Source organism: Protopterus annectens, chromosome 6.part0 (genome assembly GCF_019279795.1).
Source record: "Protopterus annectens isolate FY-2018-M chromosome 6.part0, PAN1.0, whole genome shotgun sequence".
NCBI lineage: Eukaryota > Metazoa > Chordata > Ceratodontiformes > Protopteridae > Protopterus > Protopterus annectens.
This window is the reverse complement of record NC_056737.1, coordinates 666,693,467-666,720,026: the sequence shown is the minus strand read 5'-3', so window position 1 is coordinate 666,720,026 and position 26,560 is coordinate 666,693,467. Positions and strand designations below refer to the sequence as shown.

Here is a 26,560-nt window from a genome sequence, read left to right as displayed (position 1 = left end):
TCAAATGTAATCTCAAACTTTGGAAGGGACATCACAAATTCATCCCTAGGCTGGCCTCCATGTCCCCCCAACATAACTCTTTAGCAGCCTCCTAACAAACATATCCCCCCAGTTAAGGGATGCATGTTACATGGGGACACTATTGGGTTGGGTCGGAAGGCTGGGCTTTTAAAGACCCTTGTGAACGTCAGCCTAGTATAGACCTACGAACCTATGTAAAAAAATACTGTTATTGTTGTTGATGCGTCTTGATGCAGGAAAAAGCATTCGACAGAGTAAGTTGAGATTTTATGAGTAGGCATTGGAAGCATTTGCATTTCCTGATGCAATAATAAGGTTAATTGGAGGATATATGAAGGATCAGAGGCAAAAATTAAAGTGAAACTGTTCCTATCTTATAAGATGTGTCTGAAAAGAGGAACTAGGCAGGGGTGTCATCTTTCCCACTTGTTATTTCAGTTATAAGTAAACTCTCAGTTAACCGTAACTCAAGCAACCAAGAAAAAAAAATTTGAAGAAATACAGTACAAATGTTCATGCTTTGCACTTTCTATCCCCCCCTTGCAGAAACATACCTTGTGTTTTTAGAGATTTAGAGTTTTAAAAAGTAAGACATGACAGAAATAAATTCCATCTCTCCCCAACCTAAAAACAAGTCAAACCAAACAAATAGTATACAGTACATTATTACTTAGGCCTATTTTTAATAGTAACTCTCATACAACCAGAAACTACAGTTATCTGGCAGCTACCATTCCCTATGGGTGCCGGTTAACAGAGTTTGCCAGTGGTTCTAAATACAGTATATATAAAAAAAAAAAAAAAGAGAGACTCAAATTCAATGATATAATTGGTATCTTATTCAAGAAAAGATGTCTATTTGTAGATATTATTTTGTAGCTGATAATACCAGATAAGAATGTCCCTGTGCTGTGGAACATTCTGAGACAGTTCCGTTTTTTCGAGATATAAAATTAATGCATATAAAACAAAGGCTGTAAACTATGTACCTACACATGAATTGGTTGGGAATGGAGAAAGGAGGTTCTTCCCATAAGGATGGCTACAATTAGGGGTACAGAGAATAGTTAAGAGGAGTTAGAAATTACCTGAGGAAGCTAGGAAAGGAACCAAAATATTGAGAACAAATAGAGAACAGAATAGGAACAAGCCAAGAAGACATTTGGACTGCAGAATAGAGATTGCTATCGATACCAGAGCATAGGCAAATAGAAAGAGATATGGGAATCCCAAGTGAAAATCCTACACTGGTATCCTAAAGTGAAAAACCTGTATTGGTTGAGATTTTAGTCGACTCTAGAATAGAACAGAACCTGCTGTTAAAAAAAAAATGATAATTAGTAGGGCATATAAAACATTGCCTGATAACTGTAAGAATTAATCTGAGGAAGTCAGATAAGATTGGGAAGAGACATTAGATGAGCAATTCCCAAAGAAACAATGGGAGGACAGATGTGCGGTTCAGAAATATGAAATAAAGTCTAGAAGATTTGGGATTTTTGCCTAGAATTGTATGTATAGGCACTTTTATACTCTAAGCAGGCTCCAAAGATTTTTTTTTCAGGTAAAAGGTAAATGTTGGAGGTGTAATGGGGAAGAAAGAGGTACATGGGAGCATGTTTCAGAGAGTAGTGATCTGGCAGACTTTAAAATTTCCATAGAGTACCCTGCAGGAATATTGGGCAAGCAAATGAGTGTTAACTAAGGAAATTATGTTTTTGAACTGGGATACAGAACCTGAATTGCCTAGACATAGTAAGGCCTTGCCAAGTTTTATTCTGGTGGTTGCTGAAAAAGCAGTTACTAGAAAGAAGAAGTCAAAGCCTAAAACAACCATGCTTGAAGTACTGTATATTTTAACAGAGATAAAAGAGGAGGAAGTGAGATCTTTAGAAAAGTTTAGGAGTAAATTACACAGCAAAAATGTAAATTGTGGGAACAATACATGCAGAAAATGTTTTGGAGGAGGAATAAGATTTAAGAGAAGGCAGGAACTGAACAATTTATGTAATGTTGGATTGATTATCTTGTATAGAATAATGTATGTAATGCACAATGTTTGTAAATGTGAATTTGTTAATATGGTTTGATGTTTATATAAATATAAGCTTGCCTCTGTCACAAATGATAATCCATTAAAGGTGTATTAAAAAAAAATACAGGGAACACGGAAGGGTAAGCCCATGCAGGCTACCTTCACATCCTCAGCAATGTGAATTAAACTGAGCCACTGCCAGCTCTGGCTGTACATTATGCAGTGTTATAAAGAATGTATATCATAAGGCTGGTCATACTGGAAGCCAGTTTGGACTGGGATGGGAGTTTGTCTTTTATGGGCCAGGCGAACGCTCAGCTATGTGGTGCATTTCATTGGTTCTATACTATATCAAACTCAAAATCCACCATTAAGTATCACATCATGTATGCCTACATTGCAAAAGTGGTGGATACATAACCCTAATTTCCTATCCTGTCCAATGCCCCCTTACCTGGGGGGATAGACAGTTGGGCTCTAGGAAATCACAGCATTTTCAAGGGCCATTTTAGAGACAAAGGTGCTAGGCTTAAATGGATAAGAAAGCTGTTGAGTTTCCTTGTTAATGGGGCCAATGCAAAAGGGTTTTTCCAAGCTGCCCCAGAGGTATCCTTATCTAATAGGATTTTGGGTGGGGTGACAGACCTTTAGAAGCATCTTCTGCAGGGAGAACAATGGATCAGTCGGCTTCCTCAAATGGTGAATTAATTCTCGGTACTGTCAAACCTTGTAGTCACCTAGGTAGACTTAGCATACTCCATCATCGACATCTGTTGTTGGAGACTCCAGAAGAAAGTCATGGGCCTTCCTCTTATAAAGGCCATGCAGGTATTTCATTGAAAGAGGGGAGAGTGTGTAGATGAGGTAGAGGCACTTTGTGAAGTAGGTGGCATTGTGGGAGGCTTCAGAGGGACAGTGGCCTATTTGACCAGCTGTTGGACTGATGGCTTAGAAGCAGATTGCTCCAACAGAGTCAGTGTAGTACTGATTCTGTGCCACACAGAGTGTAGTGGACCTTCTGCAAGGCTGCTTGCTGATTTGACATCAATAGTGACAGCTGCAGTGATTCACAGACACTTGATGCCAAACCCTGGGGCTGCATAAACTGGATATGACACATAATGTACAAAGAGGTAATATCAGCATCTGTACCAACATGAGGCAATGTAGAAACTGCCTCATGTTTACTGACAACCAGTTAATTCTCAAACAAACTGATACAGTATGTGAGAGATGTATTTACACAACATCAATGGGGGCAAAACTCTCACATAAAAGTGCTCCTAATGTCAATAACATTGTCAGTAGCACAAATGCTGCACCCATCACGCACAATTAAAAGCAGACATATAGAACCACATATACTGAGGCACTTACATGTAACCTTCCTAAGCAACAAAGACCTCCTAGACAATGTACACATAAGAAATACCATCAGCAGCCCCAAATGCACTCTTTCAAAACAACACCCATATCAACACATACAGCTACATCTCATGGAGCCTCTACCTCTAAGCTCATAAGGCAAGTCACCACACAATCCAACATTCTAGTCATTGGAAACTCCACTGTGAGATACACTGATATCCCTCTCACCAGACTAAGGAAGGAGAAAGTTATGGTCAGTTGCTTATCGGGGCTAGGATCCGCCACATTACACGCATTCAGGTCATTGGATCACAATTACCAATATGACTCAGTCATAGTTCATGTGGGAGTAAATAACCTGAGACATAGCTCCCTATACTATATGAAGAGAGACATCATAGAGCTCTCGGAATATGTGTCTCAGGCTGGTATGAGCCTAGCATTGAGCAGCATTTTACCTTCTCCAAAGATGATGCCATAATACGAACCAAAGATGATTGACTTTAATAACTGGCTTAGTTTCCAGTGTCATTCTTAGGGGGTGCAATATTTATCAGCATGGAAGGAGATGGTCAACATACCATGCTGCTTTACCAGGGATGGTCTGTACCTCCCCCCTCTAAGCTTTCGAATATTAGCTAAAACATTGTCTTCCCCCAAAGTGCCTTTTTTAAGCAATGCCAAACAAAGTACTTCCAACATAGCAAATCAAAACCAAGAAAATCTAAAGGTATTACTGCTCAATGCTAGGAGCCTAAACAAAAAAATCCCCTCCCTGGAAGCTCTCTTTACCTTAGAGAATGCTGATGTCTGTGCAGTCTCTGAGACATGGTTTAAAGCCACAGACAGCGCACCAACCATGCAGGGTTATAATGACTTCCACGCATTTAGACCAACTACTTCACAGGCAGGGACTAAAGGTGGAGGTGTCTCTATTTGCATCAAAAATAAATATACTTCAAGGCTGGTGAAACAGGACAATGCACTTGACCTGCTCCATGTTCAAATCACCATAGGTAAAATCCAATACCACTTCCTTGCAAGCTATAGGTCCCCCTCTATGACCGAGGAAACCCATACCACGTTTTTAAACTTTTTAGAAACACTAATCACCCAACCCAATAACATATTCATGGGTGACTTTAATTACCCCACTATTAACTGGGAATCCTATACAACATCAAACATACATGTACAGAGATTCCTAAATTTTGTAAATACAAACTCCCTGGACCAGATAGTCAATACACTAATCAGGGGTGCAACCATACTGGATCTGGTCCTCACTAATATGGGAGAGTGCTGCACACCCCCTACTGTAATGCCTTCCCTGGTAAGGTCAGACCACAAAATGGTCTCCTTTGAAGTAAAAATAAAACCTGGCCCCCAGCTAAACTGGGAATATTCAGGAACTATTCTAAGGCTGACCTCCTGCTATTAAGTGAGAACCTGGCAAAATTTGAATGCCCTATAAACCCTGAGAACACTTCTGCCTATGCAGAACTGCTCACAGAAACCCTGTACAAGCATGTTAATAACTGCATAGAGGCAGCTGTACCCACCAGTAAGAAGTACAGAACTAACTCAAAAAACAAGCCACCCTAGTGGAATCACAAAATCAATCAGATGTATAACAGGAGGAAGACAATCATGGCAAAAATTAGGAGGTGCAGCACCCAGCACGATAAAAGCACTCTCATTAAACTAAACAAACAACTCAGAGGAAAAATAAGGTCTACCAAAGCCAAATTTCAGGTAAGTTTGCCCTCCCAGGCCAAGGACAACCACAAAGCATTCTTTAGCTATGTCTATAACCTCAAAGGCAATATACAATTGTGTGCAGAGGTCAAGGTAAACAGAGCCACCTATATTGAGCCAGAAGATATAGTAAACCTCCTGGCTGCTAAATTCAGCTGTAACTTTACTCCTCTCTCCTCCTCAACCTTCCCTCAGGAAATATCATCAAATAGAACTCCCCCAACTATCACTAGGGAACAGGTCCTTAATGCTCTCGCTATGACCAACAACACTACATCAATGGGCCCAGACAATATCCAAGGATGTGTTCTAAATAGCATGAAACATGACCTATCAGGGCCTCTGGAATTACAATTTAACTGTAGCCTCCAAACAGGCTTCGTGCCTCACGAATGGAACTAGGCTTAAAAGGTAACAGTCATCCCTCTGCACAAAGATGGACCATCTACAGACCCTGGAAACTATAGAGCCATAAGTCGCACTAGTCTTATATGTAAAGCCATGGAAAGAATTATCACGAAGATGATCAAGAGATATATAGTAAACCTCCAGACACTGGAATAAACCCAGTTTGGTTTCGTCAAGGGCAGCCACTGCCTACTTAACCTGGTGGACTTCTTTGAAAAGGTCACCAAAGCAATGGATGAGGGCAAAATCATTCACACTGCCTACCTTAACCTGGCCAAGGCATTTGACACAATACCCCACTCGGGCATTATTGACAAACTCAAGAGGTTAGGTACAAACCGTATGTCACCCAGTGGATAGCCAACTGGCTCATAGGACCCCAGGAAGTTAGAAATGGGGAGTCCACCTCTACAAAGAGGCTAGTCACAAGTGGAGTCCCTCAAAAATCAGTCCTTGGACTGCTCCTTTTTTGCATTTACTTCTCAGAAGTCAAGGCCAATATCAATGGTCTCTGGCTGACTAAATTTGCAGATGAGCTGTCACTGAATCTCACACTGACACAAACGTTCTCCAGGAGAGGCGGACACAGACAAACAACTGGTGTCAGAGTCATGGACTAAGACTAAATGCCAAGAAATGCATAATAGTATCCTTTGGGAAGTCATCCATCCCTGGTAACTATCATACTGACACACCCCTTAGAGTTGACCCAATAGACAGGGACTTAGGGATGCACATCATGCGTCTACAGTGGTGAGGAAATCATTCTATGTTGTGCAACTTATAAACAAAGGTATGGCATCTAAGTCCAAGAAAGTTACTGTTCCACTGTATTCAGCATTCATCAGACCTATCATTGAGTACAATTCCCCCTTGGTATGCACCTAACCAGGCATATCCAACAATTGGAACATTCACATAGATTCCTCACTAAAAGAATACAGGGTTTAAGTAATATGTCCTATGCAGACCACCTCAAGGCCCTATCCCTGTATTCTGTCTCCTACAGGCTTTTGAGGGGAGTTCTATGCCTGGCATACAAGACATTGTCAGGCCCCATTCTGATGGACCTCCTGCATATCCCCAAAACAAACAGTACCATAATTACCCATTCTAAAGACTTAAACCTTGTGTGTGATATAAATAGGACCTGCTGGAGAAATGGGTATGTATTCCAGAGACTACCCCGTCTATGGCACAGGCTCCCCCATCCATGTGAAGCAGAGCTCCTCCCTAATCCAATTCAAGTGCAACTTAGACAATTGGATGGGAAAATTCATCCCTGGTTTGGCACCTATGTCTCTGATGTACACAGGTAACCTGTGAATGGTTCATCTCCCAGGCCCATGCTTACACTTATCAAAGGCATCAGAACTTGTCAGAGATTGGGGATGTATGGCTAGGCTTAAAAAGGCCCTTGTGGTTGTTAGCCTAGTAAACACCCATGGACCTAAGAATATCCAACCCACTTGAAATTGTCAACATCAGGGTAATAGTTAATGCCAGATACACTGCAGAAACCGGCACTGTAGTGTGCAGTATGTAGACATGCCCTGACACTGGATATGATGCCAATGGGGTTGTGTTCAGCATCCTTGGGGCTGCTATTAGAATATGTCACTCTAGAGTTGAAATGTAAGGCATCCCAGGATACACTGAGTACATCATCACAGTTTTCTTAGCTCCTACAGAAGGAGCAAGGGAAACGGCAGCAAAATACTTCAACTAAACCCTCAAAAGGGCATCTGCAAATCTGTCATAAATGATGTCAGGAATGGTAGAGTAGATTGCAAACTCAGGGTGTAGACTGTCTCAACCTCCTTGGGTCTACAGAAACACTATCTACACGATCTATCTTTCCTTAAATCCACATTGCCAAGTCATCAACTTGCAGTCTCATATAAAGTTGCAGATGCTTTATAAATAATCTTTTGCACTGGTTCATTCATGGCTACTGAACTAGACACAGAAAAAAATCTGCCTAACACACTTAGAAAGAAGAGAGATGCTTTTTAAAGGCCTAATGGTGAACCTAAAACTGATTTAATTTATATCTGATTAGGGAAAAGGAAGAAGCAAAAGCTTTGTGAGTGTCTTTGGCTATGAAAAAAATAGCTCGAGCAAAAAAAAAAAAAAAGAGATGCTTTTTTTCATCTTTTTAGTGTGTATTTTGAAAATTATTTACAAATTTGACACCTATACATATTCTGCAAATCCCTAGACAACTGCACAAATTTTGTGTGCCTGTTTAGAGGAGGACTCTTCTTCCTTTGGCACAACTGTGGAACAAATGTCACACTTTAAAAGTATGAGGAAGGTCTAAGTTTAAAAATAAAGATAAATTCCTTATCAAAATAAAAATGAAGAAAGCCCCAAAACACGTGAAGAGGGTGCTAGCAAGTAGTAGTACAGAAAACTTGAAGAAAAGTTTTTACTCAAAAATTTTGTTTGAAAAGATCAAATGGCACCTCAAATCTATTTCTCCTTATCTGATGACGAGCATTACAATGAATATGTGAACAGCCTTAGTATCACATTGTGTGTTATGGAAATAGGGGAAGCAGCTTTGCAGCCTGGGAAAGTTTTACCCGCCAAACAGTCTTAATGATAGACAGCATTCATCTTATGCTTCAGAGGACGGACCTCTTCTTATATATGTGCCTTCTTATAAGTTGGACATTACTTAAAAATTATCAAAAGAAGTATGGAATTTAAAACACAGAGCATGAATTCTTGAATCACTTAATTTCAGCTAACACCAAATATGTTACATACTATTTTAATTCCCAAAGTCCCCATTCCTTTACTTTGTACAAGAAGCTACTGCAATACCATACATCTGCTCAGTCTGTGTAGTTCTGAAAACAAATAACATCCAAAAATAGGACAAACTAAAAAATTACGCTCAGGGACATGTGAAAATATGCATGGCAGGACTTTGAGTCATGCAAATGTGCTTGGTGTAAGATGATAAATCTAATTGCTAAACGATCTATACAGGTCAAAAAAGAAAAAAAAAACATTTATGTTATCATGGAAATATGGAGACAAAGCTGTACTAGGCCTCCTAGCAAAATTTAAAGAAAACAAAATGGAAGGGGACACAAAAAGATCAGCAATGGGCTTTGTTAAACTAATAACATGACACACAGGATTTGGCTAAGGACAGACATGTTGAAGATCTCAGTGAATAACATGACACAACATATTTTGGCTGACAGACATGTTGAAGATCTCAGTGGAGGTACTGGCTACTGTGACAGCTGTACCAACAACAATTTCATTTACCTCCCTGCAAAATTTCTTTTGAAAACTTAGCTACTGAATGACATTTCCAAAGCTCTGTAACAAGCCATGATAAATCATAAGTAATGCTATGGACATATTTTTCTGAGTATGGATAAAAGATTAGGGACCCTTTAGCCACATTTCAAGGACTGACACCTGAGGATCACTACAGGAAAGATACCCTGTAAAAATTTGCAACTGTCCTAAATTTAAAAGTTTCAGAGTCCCCTGCAGGGAGCTTATGCGACACAAACATTACTTAAGTTGGCAATATGCCATTTCACTTGTACCTGACTCATATAATGACTACAAGCAAAATTTGACTAAACTATGCAATGAATATCTAATGTAGTTTTGCAAAAATTCCATGAGAGAATTACCTTATGTCACATCTGCAGAATAATCCGGATATTTCTCCAGTATTTCTCCCTTGCTTCACCAAGCTTTCATGTTATGTAGAAAAGTTTTATTACTTTACCAATGCAAAGTTCTAATTATCAGTGTTATTCTCTGTGCATTAACTAAACGGCTGCAAACAAACTTCTGACTTCATAAATTTGGGTAAACTGATGGCTTGCTATTTTCCCCATATGTGTCTTACAAACATGAAACCTATGATTGAACTTTATAGCAGCAATCTAAATATGTGTACATACGTAATTCAGAAAGTTCCCAACATTTAAAATCAGATGACAAAATCTCGGCATCCTCTTGCTTGCTAAAACACCTAAAACAAAACAGAAAATATATTGTAAATATTAAACATTTCTAGCGGTTATATTTCAGATGGTATAAAATTCTGAGTTACAGAAATAAATGTCTGGTGAAACTATACACTATTGCTTGTTCTAAGAAATTCTGAACAAAAGTAGATTCTGTTGTGTTAATGAATAACATTGTGTTACCTCTCATATAATCAATACCATCACTCAAATATCTGTAATTACATGTAGTTAATGACAGCATTTGAAAAAGTAGGACTAGAATCTCCAAATACGGTTACACTGTTGTATGTCCATGTATACACATAAAGGAATATACACAATTACAAATAGTGCATTGTTGCCTCACAGCAAGAGGTTCTCCCGTTCGATTCTCGGCTTGGGTTGGGAGTGCCTTCTGTGGGGAGTCTGCATATCCCCCCGCAGTCAAGTGGGCATTCGAAAGACATGCTTTGAATGGGCATGCCTTCGTTGAAGGTTGGGTGTCGGGCTGGCAACTCGACACCATAAAAACCAGCTGCCAATCATTAGCGGACTGGAGTTCCACTGTGGTGACCCCTAACCAGGAAAAGCCGAAAGACAAACAACAACAACAAATAGTGTGTTTGCATATTACCCACAAACAGAATGTTAAATGTGAAATTTCCACACAGCTCACAAAAAGAGTGGCAAAACAAAATTGCAGAATGCTTAGAAAATGTCACACTTCCCAATATGAAGGAAAAGACCATTTGCACAATGCAGCTAACTTTCTGCAAGGAGAAAAGCTTCCTCTGTAACTCCCTATGTGAGGGGAACTTGCCACTCCCTACATCTGTGCTACTTACTTACTCAACTCCAAAAACTTACACTGCCTGCTAGGTTAGCCCAACTTCAAAACTCGCATGAAAATGGGGAAAGGAAATAACTGGTTTGTTGTATGAAATCAAATATTTATTTTCTTTCTCGGAGGCTGTTTAACCTTGAAGTCAGAAAAGTTAAGTAGCCAGGTTGTGGGGCAAGCTGTCCATAAACAGGGGCATCCACCTGTAAAATCGCATCAAATGGAGTTGGGGGATGGCATAATGGTTAAAGTGTTTCTCTTGTAGACAAACGGTACAAGTTTAATTCTCACCTCTGGGAAGCATGGCTAGGCTTAGAAAGGACCCCTGGAACAGTTAGCATATGAACTAACACTAACTTAGTTTTCCTTATTTTGCTGTACTGTGTCATTAACAATCTGTGCTTGTTTTAATTCAGAATGCATAGGCTTTAGTCAGCTATGATTCTTGTAGTCTGGGTGCGATAACCACATCCTGGTACATTACAAATCAGCAACAAAAATGATATACATTGACACACATATATATATATATATATATATATATATATATATATATATATATATATATATATATATATATATATATATATATATATATATATACACATATTTCTATTTCTTTATTTTCCTCTCTCTTTTTATATAGATATACACAGAAATTCACATGAAGACCAAGGAGCAGATTTGAAGCCATTTTTGAAGCAATGAATAACCGGTTACGCAAATGTACAATTACTTTATACATGTGTATACAAACAGCTTATAGAGAGTTATATGGACTGTTTCAATATCTACATACAAAGTGCATAGATGAAATAGTTTCACTATGGCCAGAACATCGACATGCCCCTGCATGTGAAGGTTCAGAATCATTGCCATTAGTAATCAGCAAGTCAGATATTGACATATTTTTCCCAACTTTATCCTTCTTAACTCTAGAACTGGTTCTAGGTTTACCGCTACAAAAGACTCAATATTGTTCTTGACAGACTCCTGCACAGAGCTAGGTCTGGGGGATAATTCATAATCCTCACCAGGTGCATCAACAAAGTAACGTTTCATAACTGGTAGAATCTAAATTCTCTCCATCTGGAGTGGAAGCACGAACAACCATAGCTGGTCTAGGTCTGAACATGTCAGACTGCCTTCTGTAGAAAATCACTGAATCAGTCCCTTGAACTCGCTATGAAAACCTGTCCACAATAATTCCTGGACTCAGTTTTGGATCCCTCCCCCCAAGTGGTAATCCTGGAGATTCACAGACTCTTTCTCCTTGAAACTTTCAATCTGCATTATCAAAGGATTGTTCCATATCTAAAAATAAAGCAAATGCTTTTTTTGGCTTTCTTACTACGTGTGTGTCTATTATGTGCTACAAGACTCAGCAATTTGCTTCAGATGAATCACCTTCTAGGTAGGCAAATTTGATATTCCTATTTTTAAATATTATCTTTTAGTTCCCCCAGTACATTTATTTATTTATTTGACATTTGTTTAGCGGGGTGGTCTTTCTGGGTCTACAGAACTCATTTTCAGCAGAGGGCCAGGGGAAGCTTCACATACAGTACAATACAAATACAGTATAATCTAATACAATAAAGATTACATTAGAAATACTATACAAGAAATAAGTTGAAAGAACAAACTGCTGCAAGATGTACTATATTACTAAACATCTAGAAAATTCTATAAAATTAAAATATTACAGACGATAAGAGTCACTCTCATCATACATGATGTAGTTGTAGATGGTGTCAAAAAAAAGTGCGTAGGTAGTGCAATGTGTGACATTCACTGTTGTAGTACATGCAAAATAGAATGTTAGTTTCAGTTAGGAAAATAGCAGCCAGAAAGTTAGTGATGCAGATATATAGTGAGAGAGAGTTAAGAACAGAAGCAATAAAGCCTGAGCAGTAGCTTAAGGATATGGTATAGAAGCAGATAAAGAGTTAGAAGAGCTTTAGGATACTTGCAGTTTGTGAGGGATTGATATGTGACAGAAGAAAAAGACCTGAGCACTAGGCAGGCTTTATACAGGAGCAGGGCCATGTATTTTTGAGATGATTTTTTAAAAAAGCTTTGAAATGGCTTAGGCCAGGCATACACCTGGTAGCTAGAGGTAGTGAATTCCAATGTATAGAGACACAGTATGAATACAGAGAGTGACCAGATTTTCTTGTGGGTTTTGAGATAGCTAAGAGAGTTTTGTCTTCTGATTGTAGGGATCAATTTGGTGTGTAAGGTGTGACAAGATTGGCTAGTGTAGGGCAGGCAGTAGGTTGAAAATAAGGTTGTGCAAGGTGGATAGCTGAATAAAGGCAAGTTGGTTGGGAAGTTCAAGCCAGTTTAATTCTAGGAGTGATTTACAGTGGTGTGTGTGATATTTAGAGTTTGTGGCAAACTTTGCAACTTTGTTGTAGCACTGTTCCAACTTGCTTAGGGTAGAATTTTGTAAGTTAGTTAAGACAGGGGCACCATAAAGAAGAGAGGGAAGTAAAATTTTTTTGGAAGGGTAGTTTTGGTTGCTGCAGTAAAGAAATGTTTGTTTCTATACAAGAGTCCCAGTTTTTGATGAGTTTTCTTTATATTTTGCTGTATATGGAGTCAAATGAAAGTTTATCGTCAATGATAACACCTAGAAGTTTGGTTTCCTGCACTATTTCTATGGCTGTGTTGTCAGATGCAAGGATGTTGAAATGATCAGTGACAAGGGAGGTGTTTTTGGGATGAAAGAGTGCTAGTTTTATCTTCTTTGGATTAAGAAAGAGTTGGACATTTCTTAGCCAGGATTTTACTGCTGTAAAGGACTGTTGAGGTTTTTGAGAGTAGTTCTGGTAGTGACTGAGCAGCACAGATCATGGTGGAATCATCAGCGTATTGAATGAGGATCCCAGGGTGAGAGGCAATGTGAACCTTGTTTGTGAAAATGTTGAAGAGTAGGGGTCCTAGGATGGAGCCTTGGGGGACTCCAGTAGGGTTGTGGAGAAAGGGTGAGAGTTTGTTGGACCATTTCACTGCTTGTTTATGATCCTTGAGGTAGCTCTGAAACCATTTTACTAGGTTAGACAGTGTGTTCAAAAGTAAGGGGAGAGACACTGTGTCAAAGGCCTTGGAGAGATCAAGGAATACTGATGCTGTATAGCATCTTGCACATCTGGCCTTGTTCACGGTGTCTGTAAAAGATAATAGGGCTGTAGCTGTGCTGTGGCTAGGTCGGAAGCCATGTTGGGTTTTGGTTAAAAGATTGTTTTGCAACAGATATTGCATTACCTGCTGATGGATACCTCCCTCGAGGATTTTGGATATGGGTGACAAGATGGATATAGGACTGAAATTGGATGGATCAAAAAAGTTGCCCCCTTTATGGATGGGGGGATGTGAGATTGTTTCCATATGATATGTACTTCTGATTTGAATAAAGACCTATTTATAAGGACACTGATTGGGTAGGCAACTGAGTTAGCAGCCAGTCTGAGGTAGTATGGGGGGAGATTGTCAGCTGAAGTAGAGCAGGGTTTTAGTTTTTGTAGCAATTTCTTAATGGTGTCAGTGGGTATGGGCTGAAATGGGAATGGGGTTTGTATGAGCTTATGTTGAGTGTGGGGGTTAGTAATGACAGGGTTATAAGTAGTTGATGGCCTGGGGTTAGTGTCTGAATAGGTTGAAGGGTTGGGGTGTCCAGCATTAGGGGTGTTAATTAGTAGGTCTGAAATTGATTTTATGAAGTGCTTGTTAAAGTTTCTGGCTATTTGTGAGGGAGGGTATCAGGTGATAGGGTGTACTCTCCATTTCTTCCAGGGTTAAGTAGAGAAGATATGGAGTGCCAAAATTTACTGGGGTTGATTTTATGCTGGAGTTGAAGCTGGGAATAATATGACTTTTTATCTCTGTTGATTAGTTTTGTCACCTTGCTAAGCAGTGTTTTGAAATTAACATGATTTTGTTCATTTTTGCTTTGCTTCCAGGCTGACCAGGCTAGGCCCCTTTGCTTCATCAGGTGTTTACATTCCTTAGAGAGCCATGGTGCTGAGTTCTTTTTGATTCTTTTCATATGAATAGAGCTAGTGTATTAAGTATGTGAAGGAAGGTGTTATTAAAGTATAGTACACCATCATTAAGGGGTAGTTGTTTAAGGAGTGTCCAGTCTATTTCCTGTAAGAGATTGTTGAATTTATGCTGACAAAAATGAGTTGAGTTCCTAACTGATTTTATAGTGTGTACTCCTAGTTGTTGGGAGTTTATTCTAAGAGAGATGATCACTCAGGGAGTTATACAGTGTACCAGAAGAGTGGTAATTGGCAGGATGAGATACTAGAATCCAGTCTAAGGTGGATCTTCTTTGCTGTATCTTGTTGGAGCATTGATAAGTTGAGAAAAAACATACAGATTTATACTATTTGTGGGGGAATTGGAAGCTATGGTTTGCCAATCTATATTTACGTCTCCTAAGATTATTGTTTCAAGGTTTATTGTTTGGGATGTCCAGGATAAAATATTTTCCAACAGTGGTATAGTGTTACCTGGTGGGATATATATTACTATTATGCAAGTTATTTTTGATATATTGAGGTTCAGAAAGGAGATTAGTACCTCAGCATTGGAAAAGATGGGTATATTGCTGGTGTAAGGTGTGATGTTGAGTGTACAGGGATACTGAAGTGCTATCCTTCCCCCTTTTTTTAGGTCTATCTCTTCTGGTTATTGCAAAGTTTGGAGGTATTACTTCTGAGTCTTTTACATTAGGGCTAGTATGTCAGGTTTATTTTGATCAATCCAGGCATGCAGTGGGGCTATTTTATTACATATACTTCTAAGCTTAAGTGTACGTATGTTTAAATCTTTGGGGTTACTCTTGTGATTAGGATTAGAGGGTGGGCCAGGGTTAGGATGTATGTCTCTACATTTGAGTAGATACGTAATGAGGAATGTGCTCCATGGGAAGGAAGTGTTTTTTATTCCTAGATGAGGGTACTGGTGTCAAGTGTGGTTTCATAGGAGGTGAAGAGGCCAGTTTGTTGCTTGAATAGATTGGGAGGGTATAGGGGGAAAAGCTGGTAGGAGATACATGAGAAGCTGTGTTGTTTGTTGGGGAGAAGGTTAGAGGAGGTTGTTGTGTATTGGTGTGTGGGAGTATGTGAAGACATAGCTGTAGTGAGGTTGAGAATTAAGAGTAAAGAGGTTAGGCAAGTTAGGAGGAGCATGTCAACTGTGATAGTGGGTTTAAAATAGTAAATGTGGTATTTGTGTCTTTGAATGTAGTATCAGGTGTAAATAGACTGTTATAATGTGATAATGTGCAGCTGAAGGTAAGGTTGGAAATGTTTTGACTTCATAGTGGGCTTTGACCTTGCAGTTTGTGATAAGGATGGGTGGGAGATATATGATTGGTCAGTAATAAAATTATGGTGCAATGCTAGTTTGCGTGTATAGTAGAAGAGAAGGTGGTAAGCCTGGAGTTAATTTAAAATACTTTTGAGGTGGTGATTGTATTGTGATGGTTAAGTAGAGTAAGATGCAAAACAGTATAGTAGAGGGCATGTGAATTCAAGCTGAGGGATGTAACGGAGAGCAGATAAGTTTGGCTAAATAAAATAAAGTAAGGTGTGCATGAAATGTAGGTGTGGACAAGGTAGAGTTGCATATAATTGGATCATAGGAATGAGGAGGAGTGGTTTGCTTAGGATAAGAGTAGAGGTGCTGGGGGAGGGTGGGATATGGGGGAAGGCAGAGGAGCAGAGTGAACGGAGCAGGAAGAACCCTCCCAGATGGTTTATCACCATAAACAATCAGTGAGGTAGGATGTTCATGAATACAAAAGACAAGTTGTCTGAACTCTAAATACTTGTCTCAACTCACAGCATCTAATTTTATAGTTATGGCCTTTTCAATGTCTTTCCAGGGATATATTACACTGATAAGAGTGAAATATGCTGAAGTGTTAATGCAGCTTCACCATCAGCAGTACATGGCCTGTAAGTGTGAGTGAGTGAGTGGGGGTGGGGCTATCCTTCCAGCAGATTCAACACTACAAAACAATGGACACTAGGCTTAACAAATTAAGTTATTTGCAGATTGCCTTACATAGATTTAATTTTATTTGTTGCTTGAGAACTTTGGCCATCTGCAGGTGAAATTCACCTGTGCAAGTTCTTTAGGTAGTGTGATATGATAAGTCTGACTACTGCTGCTGCAGAATGTATATGTGCTTGTTTCACTTTCTGTAGAGTGAAGCAACTGGATGGAGAGAAACACTTGGGATATGGGGTAGTGAAGTGACTCTGAAGCTGGAGCCACAGTGGCAAATGATACATAAACAACCATCTTTAAAAAGAAGCATCTAGAAGAACAATTCATCAATGCTTATTATAGTTTTCTTATATATTGGGATGATTATGTCTTTCTTCCATGAATCTGAGAATACCAAGGAAATAATACACTTCTTAAGCTGCAGGCATAACATTTTGGCCTATTCTTATGTAGCAACTTTACAAACTTCATTTAAAATATGATCATGCCTCAGGGGCCTTTATTGTTTTTCATCATCTATAAGATTTAAACAACTGTACTTTCACTGTATTTGTCTAATTCCCTTCTGCTTCCTCCAGAATAAAAGTATCCTTCACCAAATGTTCTCTTCATTCCTGCTAACCACTAGGGCTGATAACCTAGTCTCAAATTATTAACATACTTCCTGTAAAGTCTGGATTCCCTCGCAATTAATTTCCACCATTTCTTGCTACCTTTAGTAAATACAGCAGCTGACATTTCTTTCTGCCCAACTTCAATATATTGATTTTTTTATTTATGTCAGATTTTAATAAGAATTCACTTCTCTTATCATCTTTTATATTTTTGTAGTTAAACAGCACCTTTCTCTCATTCGATCTTTTATAACTACTTAACATTCCTCATTACACCACTACTTATACACGGTTCACATCTTCTCAATCAGATTTATCTTAAATTCTTGAATTTTTTATCTAAACTTGCACATAACTCTTTAAAACATGTTAGCTCTGCAAAATCACTATATACGCTTATTGTATCCCTAATTAACCAACTGGCTGTTTCTACTATCTGGAGTGGGAACATTATTGCTTTTTTTTTTAATTTTTAATTTTTTTTTTGTTGTTCCTGGTTTTCCTCTCCGGTTTTAAATTTATTTTCATTCACACTTTCTACTGTATTTTTATATCTTTGTTTATAATATTAAAGGAAAACAGTTATTTCAGTTTTTACCAGTCACAGGCTTTTGAGTGGTTTGTAAAAATCAATTGTTTTTAAGATCTATTATACATCTTACAACCATGTCTCTAGATAATCTTCACCATCTCCAAATCAGCTCTATTAGATTTTTAGTCTTCTTTATTTTTCTTCTCTTCTGAATATAATCAGAATAAATTATATGGTCTTGTTCTTGCGTTCATTTCTGCCATTATTATGTTTTTTTCTTTTTGCCTCCCACTGTCTTTTGATCTTTAGCCCATCCTGCATATTAGTCCACTGCACCCATCACTGCAGGGGAGGGTGAATGGGAGCGGCCATTATTACATGACTATCATTACAGTTATCTGGGGTGGTTCCAAGTTTTTATATATGCTATCCTAACCCCCACATGCAGCCTGCCAAGTACCAATGATAGTACGTGGAAGGGGCTGTAGCATAGGGTAACCCCTCACTTCCTCAAGAGGCACTTCATCTCAAGTCACTGACCCTCCCCTTGAAGTACAAGTAGTGGTTTCTCCACTTTTTATCAAATAAATCTTACCCTCATTGTGTGTGTGTGTGTGTGTGTGTGTGTGTGTGTGTGTGTGTGTGTGTGTGTGTGTGTGCATTCCTCCCACAACCCCTGTAGAGAAAGTGCAGCATGCCCCTTCATTTCTCTCCCTCCCTCCACGGCTCCTTCAGTACGAGGCCATTAATCAAAACTAGGGTGTCCAGGTTGCAGTAAGGACTCTGTGCCACAGAGTCAGGCCATTATTATCAAAGTCTGATCTTTTACTGTAGTTTTCCAAAACCTGAATTATACTTTTGGTAGCTTGCCATGTCATAACTGCTTTGCTACCCCATTTTGCTTCTGAGTTTACATAAACAAACAATTAAACAATGATATATGTGGTCATTACATTAAATATGTATTTTATTTAACTAATATAGAATTTAACATTCTGCTTTTCTGACAAATGGGAAGGGGCCTCATTCAGCTCTATCAAAGTTCTTTATTTTTAGCATTAGAAACACATTTGTTACTTCACTACTGTAGAATCACTTACTCCTCTACAGAAACTTGATCTGTCTGCCTTGTTTTTCTGTCCCTTCTTTCCTCTCTTTTTTTCTACATCTTTCAATTTAAATTTTATTTCCTAAACTGCTTCCATAACACTTGACAATTCATATCTAATGATTTCTACTTCCATGAAACCTGAATTTACTAATATACTGTACAGACATTGTACTATGTAATCCTTCAAGTTTTTGTATGGAGTTTTTTCAAAACTGTCCTTCTGTTGACTTGGAACATTTCTCCATGGTATGTATTTTGTGTGTGTGTGTGTGTGTGTGTGTGTGTGTGTGTGTGTGTGTGTGTGTGTGTACACACACACACGCACACAATGTCTCTTATTTGACCAATATGCTTTAACCAACATGTACTTGATAAAGTTGTAGTGGATCCATATACATATTAGTATAAACGGATCCCAAAGATTGGTCTTAAAATGAAGGTGCACTTTTGGTCAAACATTTGAAAGCTCGAATTGCATGTGTATAATTTTGAGCTGAATGCCCTTTTGTGGAGGTTGTAGTATATTTATGCAAGGGAGTGAAGCCCCCCCATTAGATAATTCAGTACACACACACACACACACACACACACACACACACACACACACACACACACACACACACACACACACACACACACACACACACACACACACACAAAATAAAACGAGAAACACACCCATGGAAATAAAATAAAAATTAAGGGTTTCTTAATGGCACATTTGTCAGAATAAAAAGTGAAAAAGTAACAGACAGAGAAGTTCAGAAGATGAGAAACAACAAAACACAATACTAAAAACAATAAAGACAAATGGAGAATTAATTGACCAGGTAATGGAGATTCCTTTAGTCCTCTTACAACAGTGTCTTCAAGAATTCATGGTGATTAGTATATTCATCAGTACAAGTACCATCAAATTTTCCATAATGGAAAAAAAAATTATGACTGCCAAGTAAATGAGAAGACTTAAAAAATCTTTGAAATTATACAAAAATAAATCTCAGTTTGATTTTTTTAATGAACAGTATAGCGAATGCCAGTGCTCATATGAATGAATTTGAGAGACCTGTGTAAATATTCCTGTACTGAATTAAACAACTGATTTGTTTGAAAAAAGCTATTGGAAAGAAATAATGGCTTTGTTGGAAGAAATAAGGGCTTTATTGGAAGGTACTTGTAAGTATAAATAACTTTAGTATGAAAGGTACGTCTTGTATGAAAAGAGGAAGGACACTTCTAGATGGTGAGGTATAGAGGTTAGGCCGGATTGCATATGTTTTTTGATGCCCATTTTAACAATGATGGCAGATTTATAGTAGTTAATACACATTAGAACAACATGTAGTCATTTCAATCAAACTCCATATGAATTGATTTATGAATGGGATAATATTATGAAGTACTTACCAGTTGTATATGGTATCCAAGCCTATTTACAGAAAATGTTTAGTATCCGAATAATCCCACATTTGCCATATTATTACAGCAGGGGCCCTTGTAGTGCAAAAAAGTTATCTGCATTTAAATCATGTGTCATACGAATCATAGTTATACGAATGCAGTGTTTCGGCCTGAATTAGTATTTTTAACTTTTCATATTTAATTGCTATATACAGTCACGCCCCCCCTCAGGATGAGAGGGCTAGCCAAGTGATACAGTATACAGAAAAGAATAAGTGGATTCCAAGTGATGACTTAATCTTGGCAGAAAAAATGTTTAAGCTTAATCTTGAAAAAACACTATTTTTATGTTGCAGAACAAAGTGTTTCAACAAACACTAGGGGCAGTAAAGGTGGCACACATTGCCCCTACCTTTGCTAACCTATATATGGCTAGTTGGGCAGACACCTCTACCTGCGTGTCTAATATGTAAGAACAATCCATCCATCCATCCATCCATCCATCCATCCATCCATCCATCTACAACCTCTTTTCCCATATTGTGTTAAATTTAATTTCAAGGCAAAATAATTATTACTGACATTCACTTATTACATTATTGCACCTGCAAGTTGACTTTTTTATAGTCCATATAATTTTACCCAGTTATGGTTGTGGATGTACATAAAAAATTACTGTTAACAAATTTTGGATGAGACTATACAGGAAAAACCTTGTTATAGTGAAAGTCACATTATACTAGCTAGCAATCATCCCAGTGCATAAAGTAAACACTGTTAAACAGCTAGCCCATTAGAATTTCATTAGTGATTTTGAGGAAGGTTTGAATGAACTTAATCATATGTTTACTTGGGAAGGTTACCTCTTAAATAAAGTACACCACATAATTCAAGATTAAAGTAAACAGACAAGTTAAATATGCTCCTGTTATTAATAATGAAGGCTCTGATTCAACACTTGAAGTTAATAAGGCTGTGAATAAATATCTAAGAATGAGAAATTATTTCATAATGATGTTGGCTTGATTAGAACGTTCACTAATGTAACTTGAAATGGCTTCATATTAATCCCTTACTATCTAATGTGGTAAAAGGACAGGGATGGTTCTTTAGTTACATGACACATTTTACAGATATTATTGGAAAAAGAGAATACATTAAACTATCATTGGTTACCATTAAATCTAAAGGAACCTTTAGCTATATACTGGTATGTGGCCAACCATTCCTATTTTCTAGATCCAAGAACACTGTGAAATCTCGGGTGCACCACCACAGTCCGATAGAAAAAAAATCACTTTAAAATTATTCCTAAACTTTTACAACAATGCGAGAGCTTGCAGTTTAAATAGGTTTTCACTTTTGTTTTACATAGACTGACATCTAATTCAAAAAGGAGGGAGTAATGAATTGAGCTTAGACAGCTAGGAACTATACTGGTAGTTGAAACTGGCCATCGAAGTGTATCTAAGTTTAAATGTAATTATCATTAAACCAATATTATAGGCCCAGTGTTCACAGCTTAAACTAAATTGTGATCGGTTCCTACTGCTTACTTTTAATAAAGAATATATTTATTAGATAGTGTTAATCACAAGATCAATGAAATTTTATTTACAGTTGTGTTTATTATTATTATTATTATCATTATTATATATTGGGTGATGAAGTCCTCATCTGTGTAGAATGAAAGCATGCTGATCTCCAGTGCTAATTTTATAAATGTATGTATGTGGTTTGTATATAAATTATGCATTTATTTATGTGTGTGCATACATAGTAGACCTTACATAAAGTGCAAGATAAAAAAGCATCAGGTACAATGTGCACATACATTTTATATCTGCAGTTTTTGTGCATTATCAAAACCTTATGGACCTACTGCAGTTTCTTTATCCTTGAAATGTCAGCAAACCTGCCAAATGTTCCCCAAACCCACCATATTTACACTACTTTCTAAAGACAAAAGTAATAAAACTGACAAAATGCACATGCAAAACAGATATCTACAACTAAAAAAAAACCTCCAACCTACCTAAAACAACCATTAAGCCCAAAATTACACTAACATTCACAAAGAAGCATAACATAGGGACTATTACCTCCCATTTATGTTCGTGTAAGAAAAAAGTAATTTCATAGGCTGTACACCCAAAATACATAACCCTAAAGAAATGCACTGCTCATATGAATCAACCCCCTAGAAATAATCAAAATCATTAAAATAAAACAATAAAAATAAAATACAATGACCACAACTACCAAGCTGGGAAAGGGAACCATCGGTAAACAGACCTAATTCTAACTTACACTAATTAAAAAAATTTTGTTATAAAATAATTAAAAAAACAACATATCCTAACATAAACCCATACTTTACTATTGAAACACGAGTAGCCAAAAAAAAAAAAATACCACTATTTAAAATCTGTCTCTATCTTCTGTCACATACTCAAAAATTTTACGATCTATATTAGAAGCTCGACCATCCAAAATGGCGGACACCTAATGAGCGACACATATATGCCGAAGGACGAAAAGTGCGAAGGACCTAAATATTGAAAACCGGAACGCCGAACTAATTCCCGTGGCCAGCAGGGTGATCATGGGGAAGAGGAAATATATCCTTTCCCCCACTGTAGTGTGATCTCGGAGTTGGTATATATAAGTGGGGGGGGGTGTGGGGCACAGAGGGGCTTGCCCCCCTGCAAAAGTGTGATTAATGAAGTTTGTTTGCGTGTGTTTTACTTACCTGTGTGGCATTGTTGTAGTTTAAGGTGCGTTCGGTATTACGGTTTTCAACATTTAGGTCCTTCGCTCTTTTCGACGTTCGGCGTATATGTGTCGCTCATTAGGTGTTTGCGGTTTTGGATGTTCGGTTTTCTGATACAAACCCAACTTATACTGTAGAATGAATTATGCTTAAATTTTACAAGATCAAAATGAGTAGAAAGAAAAACCTTTAGAAATAAGCCCACCCTGAACCACCCACAAATTGTGTGGGTCTGGTCCTCATAATCTCAAATACCAAATCGATGGGCAGAATAAACTGAGGAAAATGGGGAAAAATACCGAAAGTGCATTGGTAGATCACACAATCCAATTAACTATGATTAAATGAACTGCAATGTAAAACATTTGATTATAAGCCACTTGAAGGCCTCAACAAAGTGTAGGTTAGATTCCCCCTGCCTCACCATACTAATCACTTTACTCATGAGTACTAACTGTAATTCTGACCCGGACCCTAACCCTACACAGTAAGTTATGAAAACCCCTTACCCTGATCGTACCACAGTTCAGACAAATTTAGTCAAGTGGTATTTTTTTTTTTTTTTTTTTTTTGTTTAGTTAGATTTTCTTTTGTGACTGATGTAGTTTTGGTCATTTTTGTGTTTGATTTCAGTGATTAACTTTCAGGGACTGACTTTTTCAGTATGTATTTTCTGCAAGTGGATGTTTCAGAAAATGTGTGTGTATGTGTTTTGCAATACGTTGGATATAGCTAATTGTGGGATGTGCTTTTAAAGGTATGCAAAAGTACTGGTACATGGGAATGTCTGACAACACTTTAAAGAGGAAACTGAATGCAGTGTGTAGATGTCTGCCAAATACTGCTAACATAAAAGATTGTAGAACAAACCACAAGAGCAGGAATGATGTGAAACGCTTGTATGTGGCTAACCCCAAAGACCCTGTTTTTTATTCTTTGCCCAAAATACATAAAAATGCATTAGATCCACCAGGCCGCCCTATTGTGTCTGGTTGTGGGGGCTATCTGGAGTTTGTAGGGATTTTTTTGGACAGTATATTAAAGGAGCATTTGAAATATGTTGCTTCTCACATTGTAAATACAAATCAATATTGTGAGAAGGTTAAGAACTTTAAATGGGATTCTGATCTATACTGGGCTACTGTAGATGTTAAATCCCTATACACGAACATTAGCACTAAATTGGGTCTGGAAGCTGTGATGAAAATTTTGGGTGAAGGTCCACGGACTTCCTTTGTAATTTCACTTCTAGAATTTGCACTTAGTCACAATTATTTTTCTTTTGAAACTATCATTGGTTACCATTAAATCTAAAGGAACCTTTAGCTATATACTGGTATGTGGCCAACCATTCCTATTTTCTAGATCCAAGAACACTGTGAAATCTCTGGTGCACCACCACAGTCCGATAGAAAAAAATCACTTTAAAATTATTCCTAAACTTTTACAACAATGCGAGAGCTTGCAGTTTAAATAGGTTTTCACTTTTGTTTTACATTGACTGACATCTAATTCAAAAAGGAGGGAGTGATGAATTGAGCTTAAACAGCTAGGAACTATACTGGTAGTTGAAACTGGCCATTGAAGTGTATCTAAGTTTAAATGTAATTATCATTAAACCAATATTATAGGCCCAGTGTTCACAGCTTAAACTAAATTGTGATCGGTTCCTACTGCTTACTTTTAATAAAGAATATATTTATTAGATAGTGTTACTCACAAGATCAATTTGAAATTTTATTTACAGTTGTGTTTTATTATTATTATTATCATTATTATATATTGGGTGATGAAGTCCTCATCTGTGTAGAATGAAAGCATGCTGATCTCCAGTGCTAATTTTATAAATGTATGTATGTGGTTTGTATATAAATTATGCATTTATTTATGTGTGTGCATACATAGTAGACCTTACATAAAGTGCAAGATAAAAAAGCATCAGGTACAATGTGCACATACATTTTATATCTGCAGTTTTTGTGCATTATCAAAAACTTATTGACATACTGCAGTTTCTTTATCCTTGAAATGTCAGCAAACCTGCCAAATGTGACCCAAACCCACCATATTTACACTACTTTCTAAAGACAAAAGTAATAAAACTGACAAAATGCACATGCAAAACAGATATCTACAACTAAAAAAAACCTCCAACCCACCTAAAACAACCATTAAGCCCAAAGTTACACTAACATTCACAAAGAAGCATAACATAGGGACTATTACCTCCCATTTATGTTCGTGTAAGAAAAAAGTAATTTCATAGGCTATACACCCAAAATACATAAACCTAAAGAAATGCACTGCTCACATGAATCAACCCCCTAGAAATAATCAAATCATTAAAATAAAACAATAAAAATAAAATACAATGACCACAACTACCAAGCTGGGAAAGGGAACCATCGGTAAACAGACCTAATTCTAACTTACACTAATTAAAAAAATTTTGTTATAAAATAATTTAAAAAATAAAAAAACAACATATCCTAACATAAACCCATACTTTACTATTGAAACACGAGTAGCCAAAAAAAAAAAAAAAAAAAAATACCACTATTTAAAATCTGTCTCTATATTCTGTCACATACTCAAAAATTTTACGGTCTATATTAGAAGCTCGACCATCCAAAATGGCGAACACCTAATGAGCGACACATATATGCCGAAGGACGAAAAGTGCGAAGGACCTAAATATTGAAAACCGGAACGCCGAACTAATTCCCGTGGCCAGCAGGGTGATCATGGGGAAGAGGAAATATATCCTTTCCCCCACTGTAGTGTGATCTCGGAGTTGGTATATATAAGTGGGGGGGGGGGGCACAGAGGGGTTTGCCCCCCTGCAAAAGTGTGATTAATGAAGTTTGTTTGCGTGTGTTTTACTTACCTATGTGGTATTGTTGTAGTTTAAGGTGCGTTCGGTATTACGGTTTTCAACATTTAGGTCTTTCGCTCTTTTTGACGTTCGGCGTATATGTGCCGCTCATTAGGTGTTCGCGGTTTTGGATGTTCGGTTTTCTGATACAGACCCAACTTATACTGTAGAATGAGTTATGCTTAAATTTTACAAGATCAAAATGAGTAGAAAGAAAAAGCCCACCCTGAACCACCCACAAATTGTGTGGGTCTGGTCCTCATAACCTCAAATACCAAATCGATGGGCAGAATAAACTGAGGAAAATGGGGAAAAATACCGAAAGTGCATTGGTAGATCACACAATCCAATTAACTATGATTAAATGAACTGCAATGTAAAACATTTGATTATAAGCCACTTGAAGGCCTCAACGAAGTGTAGGTTAGATTCCCCCTGCCTCACCATACTAATCACTTTACTCATGAGTACTAACTCTAATTCTGACCCGGACCCTAACCCTACACAGTAAGTTATGAAAACCCCTTACCCTGATCGTACCACAGTTCAGACAAATTTGGACAAGTGGTATTGATAGGTTTTTTTTTTTTTTTTTTTTTTCTAGTTAGATTTTCTTTTGTGACTGATGTAGTTTTGGTCATTTTTGTGTTTGATTTCAGTGATTAACTTTCAGGGATTGACTTTTTCAGTATGTATTTTCTGCAAGTGGATGTTTCAGAAAATGTGTGTGTATGTGTTTTGCAATACGTTGGATATAGCTAATTGTGGGATGTGCTTTTAAAGGTATGCAAAAGTACTGGTACA

At 37.6% G+C, this 26,560-nt stretch overlaps 1 protein-coding gene across 6 annotated transcripts in view; it reads right to left on the bottom strand.

Moving 5' to 3' along the window:
- The window catches only part of INF2 (inverted formin 2), a 735,156-nt gene that overhangs the window by 251,445 nt on the left and 457,151 nt on the right, over positions 1-26,560 (bottom strand). For all 6 annotated transcript variants that reach the window (XM_044074343.1, XM_044074344.1, XM_044074342.1 and 3 more), the window contains one exon: positions 9,535-9,605. In XM_044074343.1, coding sequence (XP_043930278.1) covers positions 9,535-9,605 — 71 coding nt within the window. The remainder of the gene's footprint in view (positions 1-9,534; positions 9,606-26,560) is intronic.